Consider the following 24,115-nt stretch of genomic DNA (forward strand, 5'->3'; position numbering starts at 1 on the left):
AGTTATCTTATAAATATTTTACAATAATCTGGAGCAGTTTCTTAAAGAAACAAAAAGTAAAGAGATACAGAGTAACTAAATTACTTTCTGTCATCTCTTGATCACGACGAAGCATCAAAGTGAGCTCAACTACAAAACACATTAACATGACAACTTATATTTTATTTCTTGTTTGTGTAATGTCACCGAAATCGTTATAAAAGGAGGCATAAATCCTTTTCCGCGGGACTTTTTTAATAAGCATCAAGGTGTGGCGGTGGGGTAGGGATGGGGGGAGGGTGGTAGGTGAGGCGGGGCGGGCGGGAGTCGGCCCAGACGGACGCCTACGCGCGCGGCGCCGGACGTCTACTCGTCCCGTCGGCTACAGTCCGCTAGCGGTGGGCCGCGCGCCCGCCGCGCCTCTCGCGCTTTCAACACTCACGAACCCACGATATACCGTTTTCATATTTTCTACTATTTGTATTTAATGTTTAAGTCAACTTCGGGTGAGTATTCTGTCATTTTACCTCTGTGTCGATGTGTTTTCTTTTCCTTTTAAATGATTTTTTATCTGTGTTGAATTTTCTTTTGTGATTAAATTTTATTTTGTTTTGAGTTGGTTTTTATTTTTTTTCTGTGGTCTATTCCTTTGTGTTGAATGGTTTATATTTTTGCTGATAATAAAGATAAATCTACTTTAAGTTATAATAAGTTTTAAGTAAGAATCGGTGTGATTATTTATTTATAGTGACATGGTAGTTTAGTTGCTAGTTTTTATTTATTTAAACACTAGTTTGAGTCTTCGATCTGTAAAAGAAAGGTTCTTAGCGCGTTTATTACCAGTAATTTAGTTTAAATAATAAGTTGGCACTATTATTCTTGACTGTGAGAAAAAAAATGAAGCAGTGATAATTCGAAATAGATAATTCAAATTATTAATTTGGTAGTGGTGTGGTAATTGGCGCGTTTTGAGTTTCTAAACATGTAGATATTGAATAAGATTATCCGATGTTTTTAAGTATTGGATTATCTAAATAAATAAAAAAAATCACCGTAACGTACGTGTACGCGCATAACTTTTAAAGAACTAAATTATATTTCATTATTATTTTTTTAATATGTTTGTAACTGTTGGGACAAGGTTTGTATAGGATCGATGGGATCAAAATTACCACGGGAATCAACGATAAAATTGTACTATGCCGATATTAATATGCCGAAACCGGAACAGTCCGCTAGTTTTATTATAAGACCTAATAAAAATATGACATAATTTAATATTAATACAACAATTTATTTTATAGTATATCGAAGTCGAAAGCTTAGGAAAAAATATTATTATAACAAACTTAGGAACTATTTTTATTTAAATTGTACTACTTTAAAGCAACATCCATACTTTAGGTCAAATCAGCTTCTTTTTTAGCTTAAACAACAAACATAAAAGAAAAATAATATTCATGTTGAAAACAAAACTCGTTGTTATATCTCGACGCATAAGTTACAGGCGGTCATTAAAGGCATACCCGAATCTCCAGCACCTGGTGCGCTATGTATTAGGACGATGAGCACTGTATAGCCTATCTTGGGACGATTACAACGCCGCAATGTTACCGGCTCTCTATACGGTAAAGGAGACTGTTTTTAAGGTAAAAATATGTCATAAAAAAAATTTGCGGTCTTTAGCAGCTTATAGTTAGTTAGAACGATGAGCAGTTTATATATCTTGGGACGATTTCAACGCCGCAATGTTACCGGCTATCTCGGAAAAAGACTCCCTTCTTCTTATCGTATGGTTAGTGGTCAACCTAGAGTCAAAGTTGTTCAAGCCGCCCGAAGGCCGTCGACGTGGCTTAACTGTTATCTTGATTGACAACAACCGGGACCGACTTTTTACGTACTCGAAGCACAGAGACGCCCGGTTCAAATACCACAATGCGGTCACCCATCTATCGAATGATGGCGCCAAGGGTTGCTTAGCCCACAGATCGTTTACCGGTGGGCGCAACTGGTTATGGACGCCTCATTGTTAAAGAAAAAATATGTTACAAAAACAAGTAAGCGGTCGTATGCTCTCATAGTTAGTTAAAACGATGAGCACTACTATAGCCTATCTTGCGACGATTAAAACGCCGCAATGTTATCAACTCTTTGTACGGAGAAAGAGACCATTGTTAGGGTGAAGAAGAAACTATAAAAAATAAAAAAATGTTTTTAAGAGGTCTTCAGGAGCTCATAGTTAGTTGTGCTCTTCGGTCGTAACGGTTAAGCAATCTTAGATGCAGGCATTTTATGGATAAATAGACGTTTATTGATTTCAGATGAACGCTTATATAGTTTGGTAAAATTTGGTTGTTGTTATCAATTAAGATAATAGTCGTTCAGCTTTATCAAAGGTCTTCAGGTGGTCTAAACAAATTTTGAGAATAGGATAAGTAGTAATCAAAAGAAGAAATCGTATTTCTTGTTATTCAACTCTAATAAATGAGTAGCATTAAATAATTGAAAAATAAGTAGTAATTATAGAACTCCATAAGTACAAATATGCTGTTTGTAAACGACAGCAGTTATTGTTATTTCCCGGGTACATGACCACATTCTAGGTCGTTACTGAAAATGTTCTAACATAAGAACCCAAAAACACTTTGCTCCTTCGACCCGGGACACAGTCAAAGCCTCCCACCATTTCTAAGAAAAGCATATACCTAAACTTTATCTCTTTGATATCAAGGATTGTATAACATTTGAAGAAATCCGGTTGATTTCTTTGTTACGTTTTTTGAGAGGACTGAACAATCTAATACTGTCAGAATTCTAGAACTATTCAATCATCTGGGTTGGCTTCATCCATTAGTAGTATAAAGGCTTGAACTCAACTTAAAATCTTTGTTATCAAAAAGCCTTTGCTTTCACTATAAAATGATATAATATATTATATTTTTAATAATTGACAACAAGTGCTACTATTTTTTTCCGTGTCTTATGGATGGAAAATTTCTAAGGTAGACTGAAAGACCTCAGGCATTAACTTCACGTTATCATTTTTTTGTGAAAATTAAAAATCTGTTCATACAATACGTAGTAGAACAATTTGAACTGAGCTCATATGCTAATCGCGTAACACCCACGGACTTACAATGATTATTATTTTTCTTACGCAATTTGCGTATTGAGCTAAACATCAAAGAAATAATTGGTTAGAGCAGCACCTTGTTTACAAATAAACGTGGTCTATTAACCGATGAACGCTATAACCATCATGGAGACAAACCGATAAATAACAAAGAAAATGTTACTAACAAAACTTCAACAGATTTTTTTTTAATTTTAATAGATGAAATACTACTCTTTCTCTATACCTCTTTGCCAAAAATACCTAACTGAGTCTTCAAACGACCTTTTGATCTTTTTAGGTAATTAAGTTGGCTTTTCAATGTTGTCTTTGTTATAAATAGACTATTTTGTTAAAATATTCCAAGCAGTAATCAAAGCAGAAGACGTGGGTTGAAATTAGCAAAGCTTTACGGCATTCTGTTACAGAATTACACTCATTAGAAAGATCAGAATATGATAATAGTATTGATAAATTTAACTTGGTGATATTTCAATTGAAATACAATTTTCGAGATATAATAAATTATAGAAGAAACAGAATATTTATTTATTGAATCCTATCTGGTAATCATTTACATTGATACTACGATACAGGCAAAATCTAATATGGCTGTCATTGTTTTAAAAAATATTATTTGCATGGACGGGAATAAATGATCTTTTATCTTACCCTTCTAATTCAAGTTTAGCATCTTTTACAATAAACACCAATTACCCTATGGCTGAGGCATTGTTCTTTAGATCAAGAGGTTCAATTATTGGTATTAGCATCTATTGCACCGCTGCCTAAAATTAAGGAATAAAGCTGGACGGAAATCAATAACTGTGAAATTGCAAGTATAGTGTAAACCACTATGCTAGTAAACACTAGACAGATAAGTCGATAAAGTCAAAATAAGCTTATAAATCATCTCATTTACTATCAGATCTATAGAGAAAATAAAACAGAAACTCTTTTATATAAGAGCAATATATCGCGATAAATCAGGAAGCGCTTTTTTCCCTCTAAAATTCCGATACTGACCACATCTGCGGCTAATTCCGCTGGCCATTTTACAGGCTTTAATATACGTGACCCATCGCAGTGTGACATAATGACAGGCGGCCATTTGCATTCTTTGATCGTTTCGCGCCAATAATGACATAGACGTTTTACTTTGCAAAGGGTGTTTGATGATGTGCGGTTTATAAAAGAATTCGATTAGTGGGCTTGGGTATAGTTTAATGGTTGTGTTTGATATGATTTTTCAGTTAGTTTTTTTAATAATATAACATGTTTAGGGTTTAGTTTAAGAAGCAAAGCTTTAAGTGCTCTAGGTAATAATTTTCGCAATTCTTAGATCGTAGACAAAAAGGAACTAAACAGTTTTGTACTGTACAGTTTGATACTTTCAGTTTCATTAGATGTTCTTCAAATATTTTAATCAATTCGACACCTTGTATCCTGATTGTATAATTAAGATATACAAACGACGTATGAGTCGAATAAGTTCAGTATTTAAAGTCATGTACAATATCGGCTTAATACTTCAGCAGTCAAAGCGTAACTGACAGGCGGATAGAGTTTCTTTCGCATTATAATTCATATAGTTAGCTCAACTTTCAATAAAAAACTCAGCACAAAAGAATTACAGACAAGTAACAATAAAGCGTAATTAAAAAGCGTTATTACAATCAACAAACGAGTGAATAATCAGCAGTAGAGTTGTGTATGTATTCCCGGGCGCGGAACGACGCGGCCCGCGGTACGTGGTATGTATGTACTGTATGCTGTATGTAGGGTGACAATCCGATAATGGATCTTTTCTCGTTGCTATGTCCGCTGCCCGCGCTGTCGCCATCCATTTTGCTAAATAATGCTTTTGAAATGTGTTCGGAAATTTTATTATATTTTAAATCTAGGTGATGATAGCGACGCGATTCTCGCGTGTTTGCGATTTTTGAAATAAAATTTGCAATTTACGTAGTATCGGCATTTAGAACAATTGGTTATTTTTTTTAACCGGATACTGTTCCACTGATAGGCAAGGGTCTCGAGTTAGCGAGAGAGGGGTTAAGCTAGGAATTGTTTACGCTGGCTAAGAGAAGGCATGCGACGTCCCCAACCCGCACTTGGCCTGCGTGGTGGACTCAAGGCCTATCCCCTTCCTCGTTACAGGAGGATACCTTTGCCCAGCAGTGGGGCATTAATGGGTAATTTTTTTTATGTCTAATTAATCAAAAATACACTATAAAATCATTGCCTCCTATTCCTATAAACCTACAAACAAAGCAGCCAATGTTTATTTAAAAGTCAAAGTGTACGATGAATTAATGAATGCCGTTAACGAGAAACTTTCTTCTTTGTTCATACAAAGTTGTACTACTCACAAGCAGCAACTTTTCACCGGGAATTTTATTTTGAAATAGTGTGGAGAGAAATAGTTGTACGATACAATGTAAAAGACAGATGTAATTATGTTTCCTGTCTCTTACGATCGTTTGGTTTTGCTCAATTTATTGTAAATCGCAATCAAAAATATTTTTGTCTTATTCACTGAGTGACTGAAACAACATAAATGAGAAGAATAGTTCTCATCTAGTAGAGTCTCAATGCTTGCTATTATATTGTTTTATCATATTTATGTTGCGTTGAAAAGTTCAGTTGTGCTTAAAAATGTTTCAGTTTGACTTTTCTCAACGTACGCGCAAACGCAAAGTTTGATCGTAAGTAATAAATGTTCAACTGACATTTCGAACAAAAATGTGAATAACAACAGCAAATCTTCACAAAACAAAGTAATTTGTACACAAAACAGCGGTAAATCGTACCTCAATCTAACAAAAACTATGCCACTCGAACACAAATCCACTGTTTAAGAAAAAACAATCGAGCAAAACCTTCTTGCACGTCACTAATCGCTCACACTCCTGAGCCCTTATTCTCTGTCTCTTTCACTCTTATAAGACAGAACGAGAGGTCACATCACCCCTGAATTTCTCCATGTTATTTGGGTCAAGTTCGCCTACCATCTGGGCCGTAGAGCTAACTTTGACAATATATATCGACTTGTTAAGAAATATTAGGGTTTGGAGACACTAAATGTGGCGATGTTGGAACCCGTAGGCACCTTGTACTGAGGTGTATAACGATCCTTATCGACTTTATTTACGAGAGCACCGGCTTGAATGTCGATGAGATGATGTACAAAGAAAATATTATTTCTTTTGTGTTTGACAGATTATTTGTAACTGTCAAATACGTGTATAGTAAAGAATTCTCGGATATCAAATATATGATCGGTTTTTTATGTAAAATTTTGACCGCAATGCGTTTGTACTGCATTCATTATTAAATAAGTAAGTTGAACCATTACTGCAACCGCTTAGTAGGGCTGTAGCCCGTTAAATGTCGGTTGAAAACTTTGAACCCCTTAAAATACTATTTAAAAACCATGAGACATACAAAGTTTCTAATAAAGAAATAATTATCACTTATTCTAAGTGATTTTTTTTTCTATTAAACATTGTTATAACAACTTTATGAAGGAAAGTAAGTTACATAATTTTCTAGGAACCCTAAACAAAACCGCTTTATTATAAATTGAAAGCTAGACTAAGTACATTATAAGTTTCAATCAGATAGTCAAAGTCTACAACAGTTTGTACTAAGTAGAACCGAGGCAACTTGACAACTGTATCACCTTGAAATTTTGACACAAATATTTTATTAACAAATATTTCTAACAAAAATCATTCCTCTGTGATTTGAGTTGCAGTGTATACCACACGTTAGGCTGTACATTGGCTGATCTCGAGGTCTCAAATTCGATGCCTTGGTTGGACAAAGTGCTATTGTTATTTTCTGAGATAAACTTGCTTAGCAACCGCGAATGAACAAGACGAAATTTTACGTTAGTTTAAATAATTGAAACAAAATAGTCAGTGTTTGAAAATATCGCGTAACACAATTATTGTTGTTATGCTTAGCAAGACTCGCAAGCTGACGGCCAGTATAACCTGCGCCAATACTTCAAGCATTCGAATTTAAACTGTTTGATCGCATCAATATTCAACAACTTAAGTAATAATATCATACGTGTCTTAATACACTCAGGCATCATCAAACTATACTTGAAACCACGAATCATCGTGAATCTCAAAGTGCGTTCAAATCCACCTCACCTTGTCCTCTAAGTCTGCCGTTCAACAGTAATGATCTCTCATGAAAAATGAAAGGGTTTCAGCCAAATGCGGGCCACATTTCTCCTGTTTTTTTCACAAGCCCCTCTGCAAAAAGCAATAAAAGTTTGTTCAAGCAGAAATCTCAATTTGCCCAAAGTTTAAAGACGGCTACAGTTTATCATCTTTCTAACGTTATAATTGGTTTATCGTGACTCGTGATTCCACTGATAAAAAGTATAAGTACTTGTGGCGAGGAGTTTCAAGTTCATAGTTCGTGCTCGATATTGGTTCTTAAATAATAGGCTGTTATAACAAAATTGTTGAATTAAATGAAGAAAATCTTGCTTGTAAAACCTCATAAAATCTTCAGAAATAGGAATATTTTGTGTTTTTAATACAAAGGTAGCAATCCTGGTAACCCCGCAGCTACCGTTTAAAGATTGCGTTAATATGCATTAATAATAGTTGCACTTAATTCGATTTAACACAAGACTTTCAATCACAAAGCTAACTATTGGAAAACATCTGCTTAAAAAGGTTTAAAATATTTTCGTTGTGTTTTAAACTTCTACGCTTTACATAATGAAATGACACAGTAAGATACATAAACATTTGTATATTTTTGTAATAATATTAATGTCCTAAATTTAAACACGGTACTTGATCATTACCAGTCACAATTGGACACGCTCGCGTCTTCATTCCCCTCTCAACCGCGACACTCAATCATTCGTGTCGGCTCCTTCCCTCAGATACAATATAATTTACTTGACCAAACACACGATATGGAAAAGAGGTAAACATCACACAAAATTTTTGAAATTGTAGAATGATGGAGTGTATCTTATATGCCAAAAATCCTAATGTTATGTTTACTTACCTACGTGATATACCTGATATACCTGATATACATATACATATACCAGAGAACACAACTTGTTACGATCCTTACAAATTTCCTTTGCTTCAATTATATCCATCTTGTCATCTTCAACTATATTAACAGAGTTATTTATAGTAATTTCTGTGGTCTAGATAGCAGAATATACGACTACTGATTACCAGGTTTCGGGTTCGATTTCTAAATTATCTAAGTTCTATTGCAGTTTTGTGAATATTTATGATTTTGGTCACAAGTTCAGAAAGGCTCTGCTCAAAGGACCAACATTATTATCACCTAATCGTGAGTTAAATTCAAATACTCCTACTTATGTATTTCGGTATAACAGCTGCGATAATATTGAATATATTTATGTCCATAATATACGAGATATAGTCAGATAATCGTTAATAAAATAATTATACTCAAAAGCATAAAGTTCATTTAAAATTTTATATCTGAATGAATGCAATGCATTGAATGAATAAATTCACGCGTTAATCCAACGATACATAAAAATAATCGAATGAATCCGAGCAATCACGCCAGTATTCTCGTATCCGTGCTTAAATACCATCCATAGTGGATATAGCAACTATTATTAAGCATGGAAATGTGTGTTTGTTCCTCTTTACATTTTCACGCCAATATGTAACGAGGAACTGACTTGACTTGAGCTCCAGGTTAAATTAACGCCGGATTTTTTTCTTATACTTTGCTATTTTACTATAATAATAAAACCTTAAGTTGTAAAGATATGAATGACAGTTGGTCTTTTAGGTAAAAACTAAATTAAACTACATTGGATACTTTTCAATTCGAGTGATCATATCGCAGACACAATGTCGTGACGATTTATTAGAAAGCGCAGGCATATCCGCGGGTAACAGTTAGTATTAATATATTTATTCATCAATTGTGCGATTTATCGAAGTTTCCAGTACCTGTATTGTTCGCAGTGTGATCGTAAATCAGCTTTATTGCTACGGATATCAATTTTCGGTGCAAACAGTACTTTTTGTGAGCGACCAAATTGTTTGCGGCTTGTTGCGATATATTTCTATTTGTGATGGTATTGTACGCGTATATTTTTATTTAGAAAGTAAGCCGTTGCGGGGTGTCTCCCATGAGAGTACCTTTCTTTCAGTTCGAATCTTTTGATTTGCTGAAATTTAGTAGCTGCATTTTAAGATCGGGCGATCAATTTAATTCGCTCTTTGAATACTGTTTTTAGGTTTTTTACGCAGTTTTACTTCATTGAGTGTTGTTTTTAGTACTTATTGTCTATCTACTGGTTTTTCGCAGTAAATTTGAAGAAACTGCTGCTTCCTTTTACCTTCTTAGCAGTTATTTGAAATTAAAGCTAAACTATTAAGAAATTATCAATTCAATTTCCTTGACCACATATCAATTGAAGCGTTAAAATTACTAAAACGAATAATTTACATAATACAATATACAATCAAATTAATTCGCAGTGACTTGACAAGCCCAGCGAATAAGACATATCTATTCATTAACCCGATAGCGGATTACTAGCTAAGGATATATTAAACCATAGTAAGGCTGCAATTCTGTTATCAAATTTCCACTCGAATTGGGTACGAGGGTATTCTATTAGTTGGGAATTTGGAATCTTACATGGCAACTTAAGGCAAATTGAATCGGCTTTTTGCTATGACGTGGAATGGAAATAAGATTTGTGAGATGGTGTTCAAATCTTAACTTAACTATAACTATTCTTTGATCACTAGTAATCTACATACGTGTGCATGTAGATTACAGTAACATTTTGTTTTGTCGAATATGAGTTTCTGGGTTTTTGTATCAATAAATTCTCAGTAACAGATATAATATATACAGTTAAATTATTATTGTATCACTATTCTCTGCAATTGGTACTCTCAAGTATTGAGAGCTTGACATTTTAAATATACTGAAAAAATAGCTTCTACGGTGCCTGCTATTGGCGTTTATAAAATTCTCTTACAACACTTTTTGATAGCTAGCCGGTTGTCAATAGCGGTAGAGAATACGCTACTGTTAATTGTACTGCCTAATTTGTCCTCTGTCTGCAACTAGGGTCTAGAAATGAATATGATGATGGAATTCTGATAGGTAGATAAACATTCTTCTGTATTTAAATATTGGAGAAAAGCGAAGAAAGTATTTTTTGAAAGAGTCACTTTCACCAAAAATATATTTTAAAAATGATACGGTTATCACGTAGTTGTTTCACTATTGTTGTTAAACAGCGCATTTATAGTCATGGGGATATCTAAGTACGCAATACGCAATGTACCAAGACAGCATAAATTGTAAGCTGTAACGGATTAAACCAGAGATCGTCAACATACAATAAGACGTATTAGTGGTATCGGATCCCATTATATAGCCACACAGCTGTAATGAACAAAGGTTGGCTTGTAAGCCGATTTCACTATTATCTCACAATTGTTCGCTTAAGACGTTTTATTAGGATTATTGGCATGTAATCGTAATACGTTACAATGGATTTAAGTGTAAGAAATTCGACGATCTTTACACCCGTCTTTTTGGCCGTCGATCGAGTTGCGCGATTAATAAGGTTGTAAGAAGAAACTAACATCTAAACTGGAATCTGGGTATTTTTTTTTGGTTTCTTTCTGTCTTACATAAATTCATTTTTTACAAACTAAGCTCTTACTTAAATACTAAAAAAAATAAATTAATAAAAAGAAAATCATTCTGAGATGATGTTTAATACTATAAAATATAATATCCGTCAGCCTGCGACCACGGCGAGTGCAACCTGCGCCGAAACGTTAGGCATTTTAAGGTAAAATGCGTGTTCGCGTTAATTCCCGTATTCTATTATACCTACATTAAACATGCAACGCGAGAGTTTAAAAGTTATGATATAAAATAAAGTGCATAAGCAGCTAAGAAGATTAGCTGTATAGCTACAAGGTTTAGCTTCTTTTTTTATCTCGAAAAGGTTTTTCTTCCAAGTCACTAGAAATTCATATCCATACTAATATTATAAATCCGAAAGTAACTCTGTCTGTCTGTCTGTCTGTCTGTCTGTCTGTCTGTCTGCTACTCAATCACGCGTAAACTACTGAACCAATTTGCATGAAATTTGGTATGGAGATATTTTGATACCCGAGAAAGGACATAGGCTACTTTTTATCCCGGGAAAATATCTCATTCCCACGGAAAACAGCGACAATCGGAAGAAACCGCTCCACCGCTTTTTACGGTTGCACTGGCGCTTTCACTAGATGGCGCTACTGGCAATATTAAATCGCACTATCATTACGTTTTATGCCTTAGCTGGGCAAGCCTACGCTTTGGAGATTTTTAACCGAAATTTGATTATTATGCTACTTACGTTATTCTAATCAGTTGAGGTTATACTCTTTCGAATTGATATTAGTTTGAAATAGTTTCCACTAAATATTTCGTGTTAGTTATAATAAATTTGATTTTATATTCTTTTAAGTAGTTATGAGTATTATATTATAGTATATGGTTACCCATCCACGGAACAACCTCAGCAAGCGTAGCTTAACCTTAGATATGGATGCGCGCGGTTGTTACTTAGCTACGAGGTTCTCTATTCTATACAAATATTATAAAGCTGAGTTTGTTTGAACGCGCTAATCTCAGGAACTACTGGCTCGAATTGAAAAAATATGTTTGTGTTGAATAGACCATTTACCGAGGAAGGCTATAAGCTATATAACATCACGCTTCGGCCAATAGGAGCGGATTAGCAACGAAAATTGTTACAAAAACGGGAAAAATTATGACCCATTCTATCTTATGTGACGCAAGCGAAGTTGCGCGGGTCAGCTAGTAGCTAATACAAACAAATAGTACAGGCTTCAAGTAACATACCTTAAAGGAATTTTTCTCTTACAATTTTCTAAATATACCTGCACGTTTCACTTCTATTTTTGTCACTAGACACTCACACATACACATGTACTAACGACGTGCACACACACGGCACACACACATGGAAACACAAATTAATGTTTAATTAAGAAAGGGCGCGTCTTGTTCAAATTTTAATTACATTTAATTAATGTGACGCGGGATTATTTTAGGCTTCAAATGACTTTTGTGTTGAGTATTTTGAGTGTATTTGCATGTTGCATTTGCAATGCTTAACTTAGTTTAAATTCCTGACTTTGTTTAATAGATCATATTATCAACCATATTTGCACTCCATGTGTCCAAGTTTTGAACCTGATTGTCACCATGTTCCAGCTAAAAAATATTTATGATGACTGAAAAGACGCATATTCAGTTTATACGACATGGGAGCATTCATAGCAGGGACATATATATTTTAAATTTTATTATACGAAAAATGGTGAGACTAGAATAGTTTGCTACTGTATGAAGACTTGCGAAGCGTGTTTTTATGGCGGAATATTCCATTATGATTATAAATAAGTTTGTAAAATTGTCTTTGCCGACTCCTATGGGAAGAAGGCGTGATATTATGTACCTATGAAAGTATAATAGTTTTGTTAGTATCGTTACTAAAAAAAACTTGTTTTTTTAGTAATGCTTAACAGCACATTAGAGTAGCGTGGTATGTAATAGATAGTCAAGAAACTCTTTAAAAGTATTGAAAACTAGAACATAAAAATGAAATTCCAACATTTTTGTACCAAAAAGTAATAACAGAGCAAAATTCGTGTGTGAAAGAAGGCCTCTGGTAGCGGTGACACGGTCGTCAGGAAATGAGTGTGCCGCCGTTCAACAAACATTGGACATTCACTCCACTGCTATGAATTTTATGTACTACATTTTGGATGCTTTATTCGGTTCTTTATAATGAAAATATTTGTTTGATTTTTGTGTGATTTGTGTATATGTATCTGTAAGATTAGAGGAATGGAACAATAGGAAATCAATCCTGCAAGATTATTTTTTGAACAAAGTGTTGAACAATGTTATATAAACTTAAATCAATCTTTAATTTAAATAATCAATTTAAAGAAACTATTACTTATACTTTTTCATCTTCAGATGGCCTTTTTCCGTTAATTTCGATGATATTTTATAAAAAATACTAAATCCTAGTACTTAGTAGTTCCTCGGTCACATCTACATCCTGTGACTATGTCCACACAATACTTGTAAACTTATTTAATCATAATATACGTAATGTGAACTTTTACGTTGTCATAAAAGTACGTCCGAAAACAATAACATGAAAGAGATCATCGTAAACTAGGAAATAACACATAAAACACTAACATTTCACTCTGATGATCTATAAACTAGGCTTTAGATACTTCAAATGAAAACTTTTCATATCTGTCAAACTATTTTGAAGACACAGTCCATCTGCTTTTTTACTTCATTATTAATAAGTACAATAATTTAATTACTGGCTGGCAATGGCACTTGAACCCATTTTTAATAAATAAGATAAAAATACTTGTACTTATACCAATTTACAGATATAATATTTTTATAGATATAAAGAATAAAATAGTATGAATAAAATCAACTTATATTAATATTCTCTTAAAAGTTCTCATTACAGCAAATCGCTAAATACTTGAAATAAGATTGAACAAGTAAAATGATTTTATCTTGCGAACTTAGGCAGAATAACTAATTACCTCGGCCACTGGCAAGTCATTACGAATATTAAAGCGGGCGCTGATTGACAGCTGTCAGTTCTGGCGCGCTTTTTCCCCTTGTACCTTCCTAAATAGTTTTAATAAGTTACGAGAGGTTAACGTTTTTCGTGTTTTATTTAACAAAAAGTTAATTAAATAAATTACGTTTTGTAATATGTGTTTTCATAAATTTAATGGCAACTTGTTTGTAAAAAGAAGGATTTATATTTTGTGTATGATTAATTAATTGTGGTTGTATTGCTACTAGCAGTCGACTATTTTTTGTTCTGTTCATATTTTTTTCCATAAAATTAAGGTGATTAATTCGATCATCGTCAAAGCGTACACTAGGTGTGGTAGTTCTTTTTTAAAGTTAAATAATGTTTTTTTGTTGTATGCAGGTAAACTTGGAACGAGTTAGATCCTGCATTGATGTAGGAGGCGAGCGCGACTGATCAATGAGCACAGAACACCACAGCGGACTAAGACAACATGGCGTCTTTCAAAGGTACTGTCTTATAACATTGTTACAGATGAACAAATCTTCAATTAAGATAAATAAATAGTTGAGATAAGTTTACGCTACAATGCTAATATTATGATGGCTTTTGTTGATCAAACTCTCATACTATTGATTAAGATACATAATAGTTGAAATAACTCTTCTCTACAATGTAAATGAATTGATGGTTTGGATTTGATCAGTGTTTTTCTCGCTGACTGTCTGATATGCCATATTCAGCCAACACGAGGCGATTCTGCATCGCCGAATATAAACGGTTATCGAGATTTTTGTATCGAAATATTTCAACGAAGGCAAACGCTTTACTCAAAAATTTAATAAGGTTTCATACGAAGAACTCCACATTTTATCGACTTGGTAACCAAACTCCATTTTTGGCACACGATCTTAAATATAATTTTAATATACGGATTTTAGTTCCACGAATATATAATGAAATCGGTCGAGTATTTTATAATTATTACTCATTAGGTAGAGTGTTTTTCACTCGACACTCTTGCGATAAACATAGTATTGAGCAGATTATTTCACCATGTTGCTAAGGAGGTCGCGGCCCACTCTCCACCACTTTGCTTGGCAACTGACGATTTATTTACTCACAGTACACTTACTACGGGAAAAATAAAAAATTTTTTTTCTTGTACAACTCAAGGCTTAAGTAAAATGTAGTTCGATTTGTCCATAAAGTTAAATATTTTTCTTGTTTATTTAGTTGACCACTGTAAAGCAAAGCTAATTTGACAGGTGGGCAACAACAAATTCTATCGAGACAGCTTTTTTCTAAAAGTTAGGTAACATCCTAAGTGTATTTGAAACACAATTTTATCAACTACTTTCACACGAAGTAAAATATTGACACGAAGACTTATAATGTTATCAAATTTTAATGTTTGTTACGATTAAGCGATTACATCCGATAGTATTGGAAAATCTTTGAATTCTGATATTTCAAATAGTACCTTTGCAAAATGATTAGAAACTAACTATCTAATCTATGAATCTACGAACATCTATTTGTCCTAATACTATTCAATTTCTACAAAATAAACTTTATCAATTTACAAAGTTAAATATTATCACTAATATTACTAATCATCTACAACTATAAAACAAACCGCTGAAATAAAACTTTTGTAACCACAAAATAATATTTAAAAGTTGATTTAAAATGCGAGTCAATATCAAGGGGTCATTGCCCTCGGGGTCAATAAACTCTGTAATCTCATTTGATTGAACATCAGGTATGTTGGATCGGATTGCGAAGAGTTCATCAATACAATGGGACTGAGAGTCGAGACTTTTTGTGGAATCTTCTAGAAATTATACTAGAAAGTTTCTTATTAGAGATATCTGACTACCAGTTGTTGTAAATTCCGTTACTTTAAGGTCCAGTTATTTAATTTCTGGATAACAATCATTTATCTCATTAGATGAAATTTTGATAGTTTTTTTTTGACATTAGCTGTCATTCTGTGTAGGAGATAAGATGCTTTTTGATACGAAGCTTGGCAGTTTTAGTGCAACTATCAGTTGTATATATTTTCATATCTCGTTTTTTAGCAATGAAATCTTTTATATATTATGATATGGTTAGTGGTCAACTTAATGTTAATGTTCAAGCCACTCGAAAAGCCTTTGCCATGGCATATCAACAGTTATCTAATTAAGAACAACCGGGACCGACTTTTAACGTGCCCTTCAAAGTACGAAGAATAATTTAATTCAAGTCTCTCCAATCTTTCATAGCAACAAAAGCCTGGAGCTACACAAGAATGTATTAATCATGGGAGGTTTAGCCGTTTTTAGGGTACCGTACCCAAAGGGTAAAGTGGGACCCTATTACTAAGCCTCCGCTGTCTGTCTCCAGGCTGTATCTAGTAAACCGTGATAGCTAGAAAGCTGAAATTTTCACAAATGATGTTTTTTCGTTGCCGCTATAACAACAAATACTAAAAATTAAAACATATATATTAAAGACGGGTCCCCATACAATAAACATGTTTTTTCCGTATTTTTTGCTCAGTATTAAAAACGGTAACAGGTAGACGCTTCATATTTTTTACAGAATATTTACTTGTATTACCTTTCAAAATTTTAAATAACAATGTAGTAAATATTAAAGGGGGGGCTCCCATACAACAAACGTGATTTTCTATTAGGTATAGATTATAGTACGGAACCCTTCGAGCGCGAGTCCAAGTCCCACTTGGCCGGTTTTTTTTAAGTAATCACTAAGCAACAGTAGAGGGTCAAAACTTTTTAGAAAATTTCATTTGTTGATTTGAGAATTTCTTAATTGCGGGTGAGTTATGTCTTGGCGGGCGAGGAATTTCATCGAGACGAAAATATTGTGAGGGAAAAATATTGTTTAATAACAAGTTAGAACCGGTTTTGTTTACTTTAAGGGTTAAGTCTGTCTCGTGGAAATGGTTGTTGCTATGGATGTTTAGTTTAAGAACATTTTATTCTTATAGGGTAGTTAAATTATACTTAGGTGTATTCAAAAGTGATTGGAGACTTTAATTTTACGTCATATTATTTCCTCATTTGAAAGTCTAGCTATACTTTATTTTACTATCAAAGCTCTTTTAAGAGTTTTAAGAAAATTTAGTAACTAGAATTTTATTTACTTTTGCCTGTCTATTATTAATTAAACGAATTAATCATTTTACTGTGTAATATGTTTTTATCACAGGAAAGCAAACACGAAAAAGGGATAAATGATACATATCGTTATTTCCACATACTTATTATAAAACTGATTGAAAACCTTACCATAGATCAACGAGTTAATCAAAAGCATTATGATCATAGTTAGTAACAATCCTTTAGTTACTTTTCAATTAGATAGTAGTGTGTATATTTGCCCGTCGTCTGCCGACCTGCGGTCTGTAATCTAGAACACGTTTACTCAGTCGATATTGACTTTACAGATCATTTGACTAATGTATCCACAATCATATTGAGCTCACTTAGTTTAACTTTACCGTTTTCAAAACCATGTTAGTTGAATAAAGACGACAATGAGAAAGCATAGACATAGACAACAACATTAGCAATTTTTGTACCTATTTTAAAAGTATTTTTTTATTTACAAAAGATAAACATATTTTTACTAGGTTTAACTATACAAAAATTTGTCTTTGTCTAGGTTTAAGTCTCCGTGAAAATATTTCTTAATCAACTTCATTACACACTACATTTTGATACTGAGATGCATATTGTATGAAGACTATTAGACAACAACAATTTAATTTTAAAATATCGTATGATAGATTGATATATCTATCACAACAGCAAGGTATCTCATTTTATTCCCTCTGTATATTTGACCAATTTGACGAACAAATCAGCTACATAAAATATCGTGCATTTTCCCCCACAATTTATCAAGTATATTAATAAGTACTCTTACATGACGTGAGAATATTTTTGAAGAAGCAAATCCCATACCCAAATGTCACTCTCTACTAACCTACACCATAAACCAGAATCACGCCTATTCCACTACGATAGCAAGTACCACAACAATGACGTGTAAGACGATAGCACGCGCTGCGTCGTCACTATTCCTTATCAGAGCACGCCACGTGGCGGTGTGCTAAGCTTGCTTTAGTTACCTTGTAATATGAGAGGAAATTTACTATGAGACAAGTTTCCACCGTAGACTACAAGTAGGGATACTCTAAGTGAATTTTGTATGTGATAAATGCGTTTTATGTTTTGGTTTTAAAATGCCGAAAATGTTGATAAAATAGATTAATACTACTCATCATTGTCTTCATGCTGGCCTGTTCCGCCCTGAATTCGACCACAACGGAGTGGCAAAAAGCAGTTAAGGAAGTTGGCGTCATTAAGATGCATAAATGACCTAAGAAAATGCCTCGCCGGTGTTTATACGAGTACAGACTAAAGGATGAGTTGGTCAGCTATAGTCAAACAATGTGAAATTTCAAAAGGCAACAGACCTTGTCTTCAAACAAAGGCATAACGTTAGTATGTAAATCGTAGTGGTGAGCAAGCGTAATGCCGTCAGTCAGCAAGGATTACAGCGGCTGTCGATACACGGAGCCAGCGAGGCCGGCTTAAGCCCACGATAACGACTACACTCTACACTACGCTCATATTGACATCCGTTCCGAATATATTTCTTTTAATATGAGTCTTTTGTTTCCTTTGAAAAGAGTAAGCGCTTCTTTGTGCAAACAATTTGAGGTGCCTGCTGAAAGGAAAGCGTCTGTCGTGATGTTTTAGGTGTCTAAAAATTGTATTGCCGGGGTTTTCCTAGGTTCTATTGACTTCCGAATCAAAAACTTTGTTGTGATTGAAGATACGTTTCAATTTAGTTGTGTTATACATACTTATTCCAAATTACTTTCCATAGGTGTAGGTAGAGCTCAGAGAACGCCACTTGTTACAATCCACTTCAGTTATGTATCACTTCATCTAGGAATTGAAATATTTCTTTTGCCTGGCTCGTTGTTTCGCTGCATCCATTCTCAAATTTAATGGTTAAATCTAAAAGTTATATGTTGTTATAGTGCACTAAGTTACGCCAATATATTTCATAACATATTCATTTTAGGTACAGTATACCCATATGAAACAGCAAAGATGATAAAATAAACAAGTCTTCGCAACTCGAGGACGGCCTCGGTACTTTTAATACCGTGGCAAACATTGAAAAATTTAATATCTCCCCGATAAGTCCGCTCTAACTTCCACCGACCAAGTTTCAAACTTTCACTTACAAGTTACCTACAATTGATACAAATTGGTTTGTTTAAGGATTTAGCTTAAGATTTTATTAAGCCGCCGCCTTCGCTGAAATTGGTGGAAGTAATATACGTTTAAGTTCATTTTGAATTCCTGAATTTGATTATTTATTTTTAGTAACCTAGGGATTAGTTATATTCTATACTTCTATACTAATATTATATGATTTTAGAATTTGTTTGGTTGGTTGAACGCGCTAATTTCAACTGATGCGAATTAATAGTTTTGATAGCCTATTTATTGAGGAAGTCTATAGACTACATAACATCATGCTGTGATCAATAGGAGCAGAGTACCAGTAAAAAATGTAACAATAACGAGGAAAATTATAACCTATTCTCTCTTATGTGACGCGAGCGAAGTTGCGCGGGTAGCTAGTGTACCTACAGATAAATGTAAAATGTAGTACCTTCTACTTAGTTGAATTCGGAAAGTAATTATATAAGTTTTATTGTTTCTATGAATGTCTCGTAAGCAGCTAGCTAGAGTGGCGAGTATGACAAAAAGCAATATGAATGAAGCTTATTAGAAAAAGTTTGTGGGAATCGTGGCAAGAGACGTTCTTAGGTCTACCTACTACCATGGAAACATAGTATGATTTTATGTATGTATATCTAAAATCAGGCCGTATATTAATACTAACAAACTCATAACATTAATTCAATCGCCAAAGTCGGCTCGGTCAAGTTCATATACGGTTTCGTTTATAAATAATACCATTCACATAACTGAGTGACATTGTTCTTTAACTTTGTGTGACCTAACCCAGGCTGACCTACAGCCGGCTGGCGGGGGCCCAAGTTCAGGTTATCTAAGATTTCACCTATGCCAGAAACTTGGTACTGACTTCAAATACATTTTGTTAGTTATCGTTTCCATGTGATCGAGTTTGTTTATAACGGTTATTTTTGTTTATTCTTGATGCGAAGAAGACTGTTCTTCTGAAATATTCATTGCTCTCAGATTCTCACTTGAACAATTTATCTCTAAATCTCTGAAAGATCTTTAGCTTTCATGTTTGATCTACTTTACTCCTTTAAACTCTTTTTGAATTTATTTTGATTACTTTACAAAACCAGCCTATCTCGTTTTTTTTAATTATAATAACTACGTAATATATTGCACTTACAGTTGTTTATAACCATATCAAAATTTTACTGCAAAAGCATAACAGATAAACAAACTGAGCATCTTTCGTTTTAATCAATACTATCAAGTACGGCAATATTCATTGTAACTCAATACGTGTAACTACGTACACAATCTGTACAGTGTACAGTAGGTCCGTACACTGAACGCAAGAGCACTCAACTCAATCAGCTCTGTCTGTTTGTTCGTCAAACACGGGTAATGAAGCGTCCTAACGAGCCGGCCACGTGTCAACTCGCAACTTTCAACAACTTTTCTTAATGGCTTGTTTGAGTGATCTCTGCGAGCTTTCTTCAGGTGAACAGATACCTTAATGGTGTTTCGAAACTGTATTAGTCTTAACTACTCAATATCAGAAAACTAGCTTCTTAATTTTTTAATAATGCTAAAGTATTTATTTCAAACATGAAACACCGCATGAGACTTAATAGATGATTTGGTCATAATTTCTCAGGCGGAAGGTTTTGCTGCTGCCAACTAAAAGGTTCTAATTATAGATCCAAATAAAAGTCTTGAGATTTTTTCTTAAGAAATAGTAGTTATTGGTATTTTCCTTTGCTAGTAATATATCCTTTAGCTGAAAAAAACATTACAAAATTGCTCTTAAATATGTAAACTATGACATCATTAGTGAAATGACTACTCGCGGGAATATGGACGTATAGTTATTTTATGTAGTGTTTTATAAAAGCGCGTAGTACCTTTTAACTGGAGTGGTAGTTCAATCATGTGTCGAGATAGAAAGCCTTTTAGAAGTTGTTTCAATCTGATGTAGTGGAATAACACTCTACGTGTTTTACATGTTCCAGGGAAGTATTGTTTATCAGTTTCACTGATTATGGTAATATAAACTTTATAGTGCATAACGAAGTTTGTTTGTTTAGACATATAGGAACTTCGTTTTAAAGAGATATTTATTTTTCTGATATAATGGCTAAATTTGCGTTTTATTGATCCAATAATTACTAAAGGAAAATAAAAACTATAAGGAGTTAAGTAAATACGATACAAATTACGCCAGGTTTAAGAGTCAACATGGAAAAAGACCAGGTTTTCCCAATCTCACTTTTTTTAAATGCGTCTTGGATAATATTTTTTGCTGATTTACTAAAAAGAAGGCTCGTGTTTGGTAAAATGTTTTAAGTTCATTCGATAGTTTCCAAGCTCATAAATTACGAAGTCTGTCCATCTGTCTGTCTGTCAATCTGCAACGATAACTCAATCATCATTCAATCAATTACCTTTACTCATCCACAATAGCAAATACAAAACACAACTATGAAATAATAAAGTCTTCAACCCCTAATAAGATAGGAGAAGTGTAGAAAGTCGGAGGCACTCACAGTTTACGGCCTATACATTTATCTTGTCGAGCTAGCCAAGCGAACATGCCTGCTTTTATGCCTGCCCTTATATCTGCCAAATTAATTTGGTAATCATCGTTCTTGTGGATTTAGTGCGTATAAAAACTGGCTTATTTGTTCTCATTACTTTATTTTTGGAGACGTTTTTTTTCTTTGAATAAATATGGATTTGTGTTTTGTTAAGTGTAGAAGTGAAAAAACTATCAACTTTTTGTCGAAATGTAACCTTATAGTTGTCTTATGGCTGCAATAAATTCATCTCAATCATATTATTCACCAAGGAGCTTATTGTAGGTATAATTTATAACATAGACTTAAGTATTTAAATAGTGGTATACGGCGCTTTACACAATATACGATACTTTAGCAGAATCGTACATTATGTATTTAAATTATTTTATTAAAAAGGGATGTAACAAATTAATACATTTTAATTCGAGTAACATTGAGAAAACTACACTGTATCATCCACCGTTGCACCGTTAAATAAATTAATTTTATAACCAACTTTGACGCTTCTATCGTATAAATTGTCTGTCAGAAATGTTCAAAATTATGCCTCGGAATTTATTCGGCGAAGTGAAAATTCAGATACCAGATGACAGGAAAACTCCTCTAAACTATTAAAACCTTTCCCATTTACATGTACAAAGCAGATATATCCCTATATTGACATTTAGTTAATTCCCCATAATTCACCGATAATCCCCTTACATCATTATGGTACTCCCACGCGCTCACGTGTAAGTAACACTGTCGTACTGTCTCTCTGAATGTACCTGAACGTATCTAATCCTTATCTCGAGACAATATACAACGCGTTTGCTTAATGCTCTTATTAACACCTTGTACTAGCAAATATTGTGTACAGTGTGGGACAAATGAAGGCATACAGTATGATTATAGATGTTTTATTTAACAATTTTTGAAGGTACTCAAATATAATTTTGTTGTGCGATACACATTAAAAACTATAACAGTAACAGGTCGAAAATAAGTAATTATTTCATTTAGGAATCAAAGCCAATTGCAGTCGAAAATCATGTTTATAATTTTCTATGTGAGCAAATGTGATTTTTACCAAAATAAATTAATTGTGACTTAAGCTAACCACATTTACTTCAAACTGAAATTAGAAATAATATTTTTACCTGATATCGGTAAAGAATCCTACATTTATCACTGTCAAGAGCAATAAAACATTTATACTGAAGAGTAAGGTAACAATTTTAGAATATCTCTACATAGTAGAATGCAAGAGGCAATCTCTTACAGCACTGTTTACAGACAATGTGAGGGCATTGTAACTATGAGTGTATTAAAATGTTTCTTTTTATTTAAGACATATTACACACTGGTCACTATCTGTAATTTTGTTTACATCTACGATATAATATAACTCATTTTATGAAATCTACTAGTAAATTTACTCAAAGATTCGAATTATGTTAGCATAGCTTAGCTTAGCGTTTAGGCAAACTCGGGTAACGGCGGCAACACAGAATTAAGTTTACTGTCAACAGTTTACAGTACACATGAGCTAAGCAGCCAGGTTCGGGTTCAGCCATACACAGTCAAGTTTACTGGGCTTCTTATTCGAGCAAGGGCAAGTATCTGAACACCGTTATAATTCCACTATAAACCTTTCAGTCCTGATCTATTTAACTAACGTAATCATTCACTGTAAAAAAAGCATAAATACTAAACAATTTGCAAACAACAGTAACAGTTTCACTCAAAAAAAAATACAAGCATTTGTCACGTAGCAACTGGCGATTAAGTTATCTGTAAGTTGGCAGGTTCGGTTCCTGAAGGAAATTGCTTTTTGCGGTGCTTGTAGCGAGGCAAATAGTTATTATTTATGAGTACTTGCGCTACTGGTGTGGCTTTGCTTGACAAATTTATCGTCGCGACAATTTATGACGAAAAAGTTTACGTTAACTTCCATGTTAGAAGGGGTCAGGTGGGGAAAGCCAATGTGAGAATACGACAGACATTATTTTATTGGTGATTTGCTTTTATACAAATTATATTATGTCTACATTGCATGTATTTTGTGCTACTGATAGGCGTTTTTTTCAAATGGAAGATCAGAAAAAGAATTTGTGATCATGGTATCATTTTCAAAGTGAAAAAGAGTATTTTAAATGATATAATATATCCTTTTATTCAAAAAAATAAAGGGCTTAAATCGCTTAATACGAATCACTTAAAATAAATGAAATCCAAGTAAAATTATCATCACCACTCTATCTCATTAAATTTTATCCAATATGAATCTCGAAACGCAATCATAATTATTTCGTTAATATAATTTATTCATTGAATCTGGGTGCACATTTGGCACTGAAGTGTACGTTCAGTGAGATATCTCGTTACCTCGTATAATTGAAGTTAAGCGTACACTGTAGTGTGAACAAACTGGGCTCCTTAATGTGACATTCAGTGTAATTATAAGAGTAGTTAAAGCACCTTATGTCTCAAGTAAATTGTTTAAATTATTAGTTTTTAATGCGATGATTACTGTTTTCGAAAG

General features: G+C 33.7%; 1 protein-coding gene across 1 annotated transcript in view; it reads left to right on the forward strand.

Moving 5' to 3' along the window:
* Positions 1 to 345: 345 nt before the first annotated feature.
* The window catches only part of Corin (corin serine peptidase), a 103,677-nt gene continuing 79,907 nt past the window's right edge, over positions 346 to 24,115 (forward strand). Inside the window, exons 1-2 of the mRNA XM_076129649.1 lie at positions 346 to 485; positions 14,169 to 14,275. Of these exons, the coding sequence (XP_075985764.1) occupies positions 14,260 to 14,275 (16 nt within the window). The 5' untranslated portion in view covers positions 346 to 485; positions 14,169 to 14,259. The remainder of the gene's footprint in view (positions 486 to 14,168; positions 14,276 to 24,115) is intronic.

Source organism: Anticarsia gemmatalis, chromosome 1 (genome assembly GCF_050436995.1).
Source record: "Anticarsia gemmatalis isolate Benzon Research Colony breed Stoneville strain chromosome 1, ilAntGemm2 primary, whole genome shotgun sequence".
Taxonomy (NCBI): domain Eukaryota; kingdom Metazoa; phylum Arthropoda; class Insecta; order Lepidoptera; family Erebidae; genus Anticarsia; species Anticarsia gemmatalis.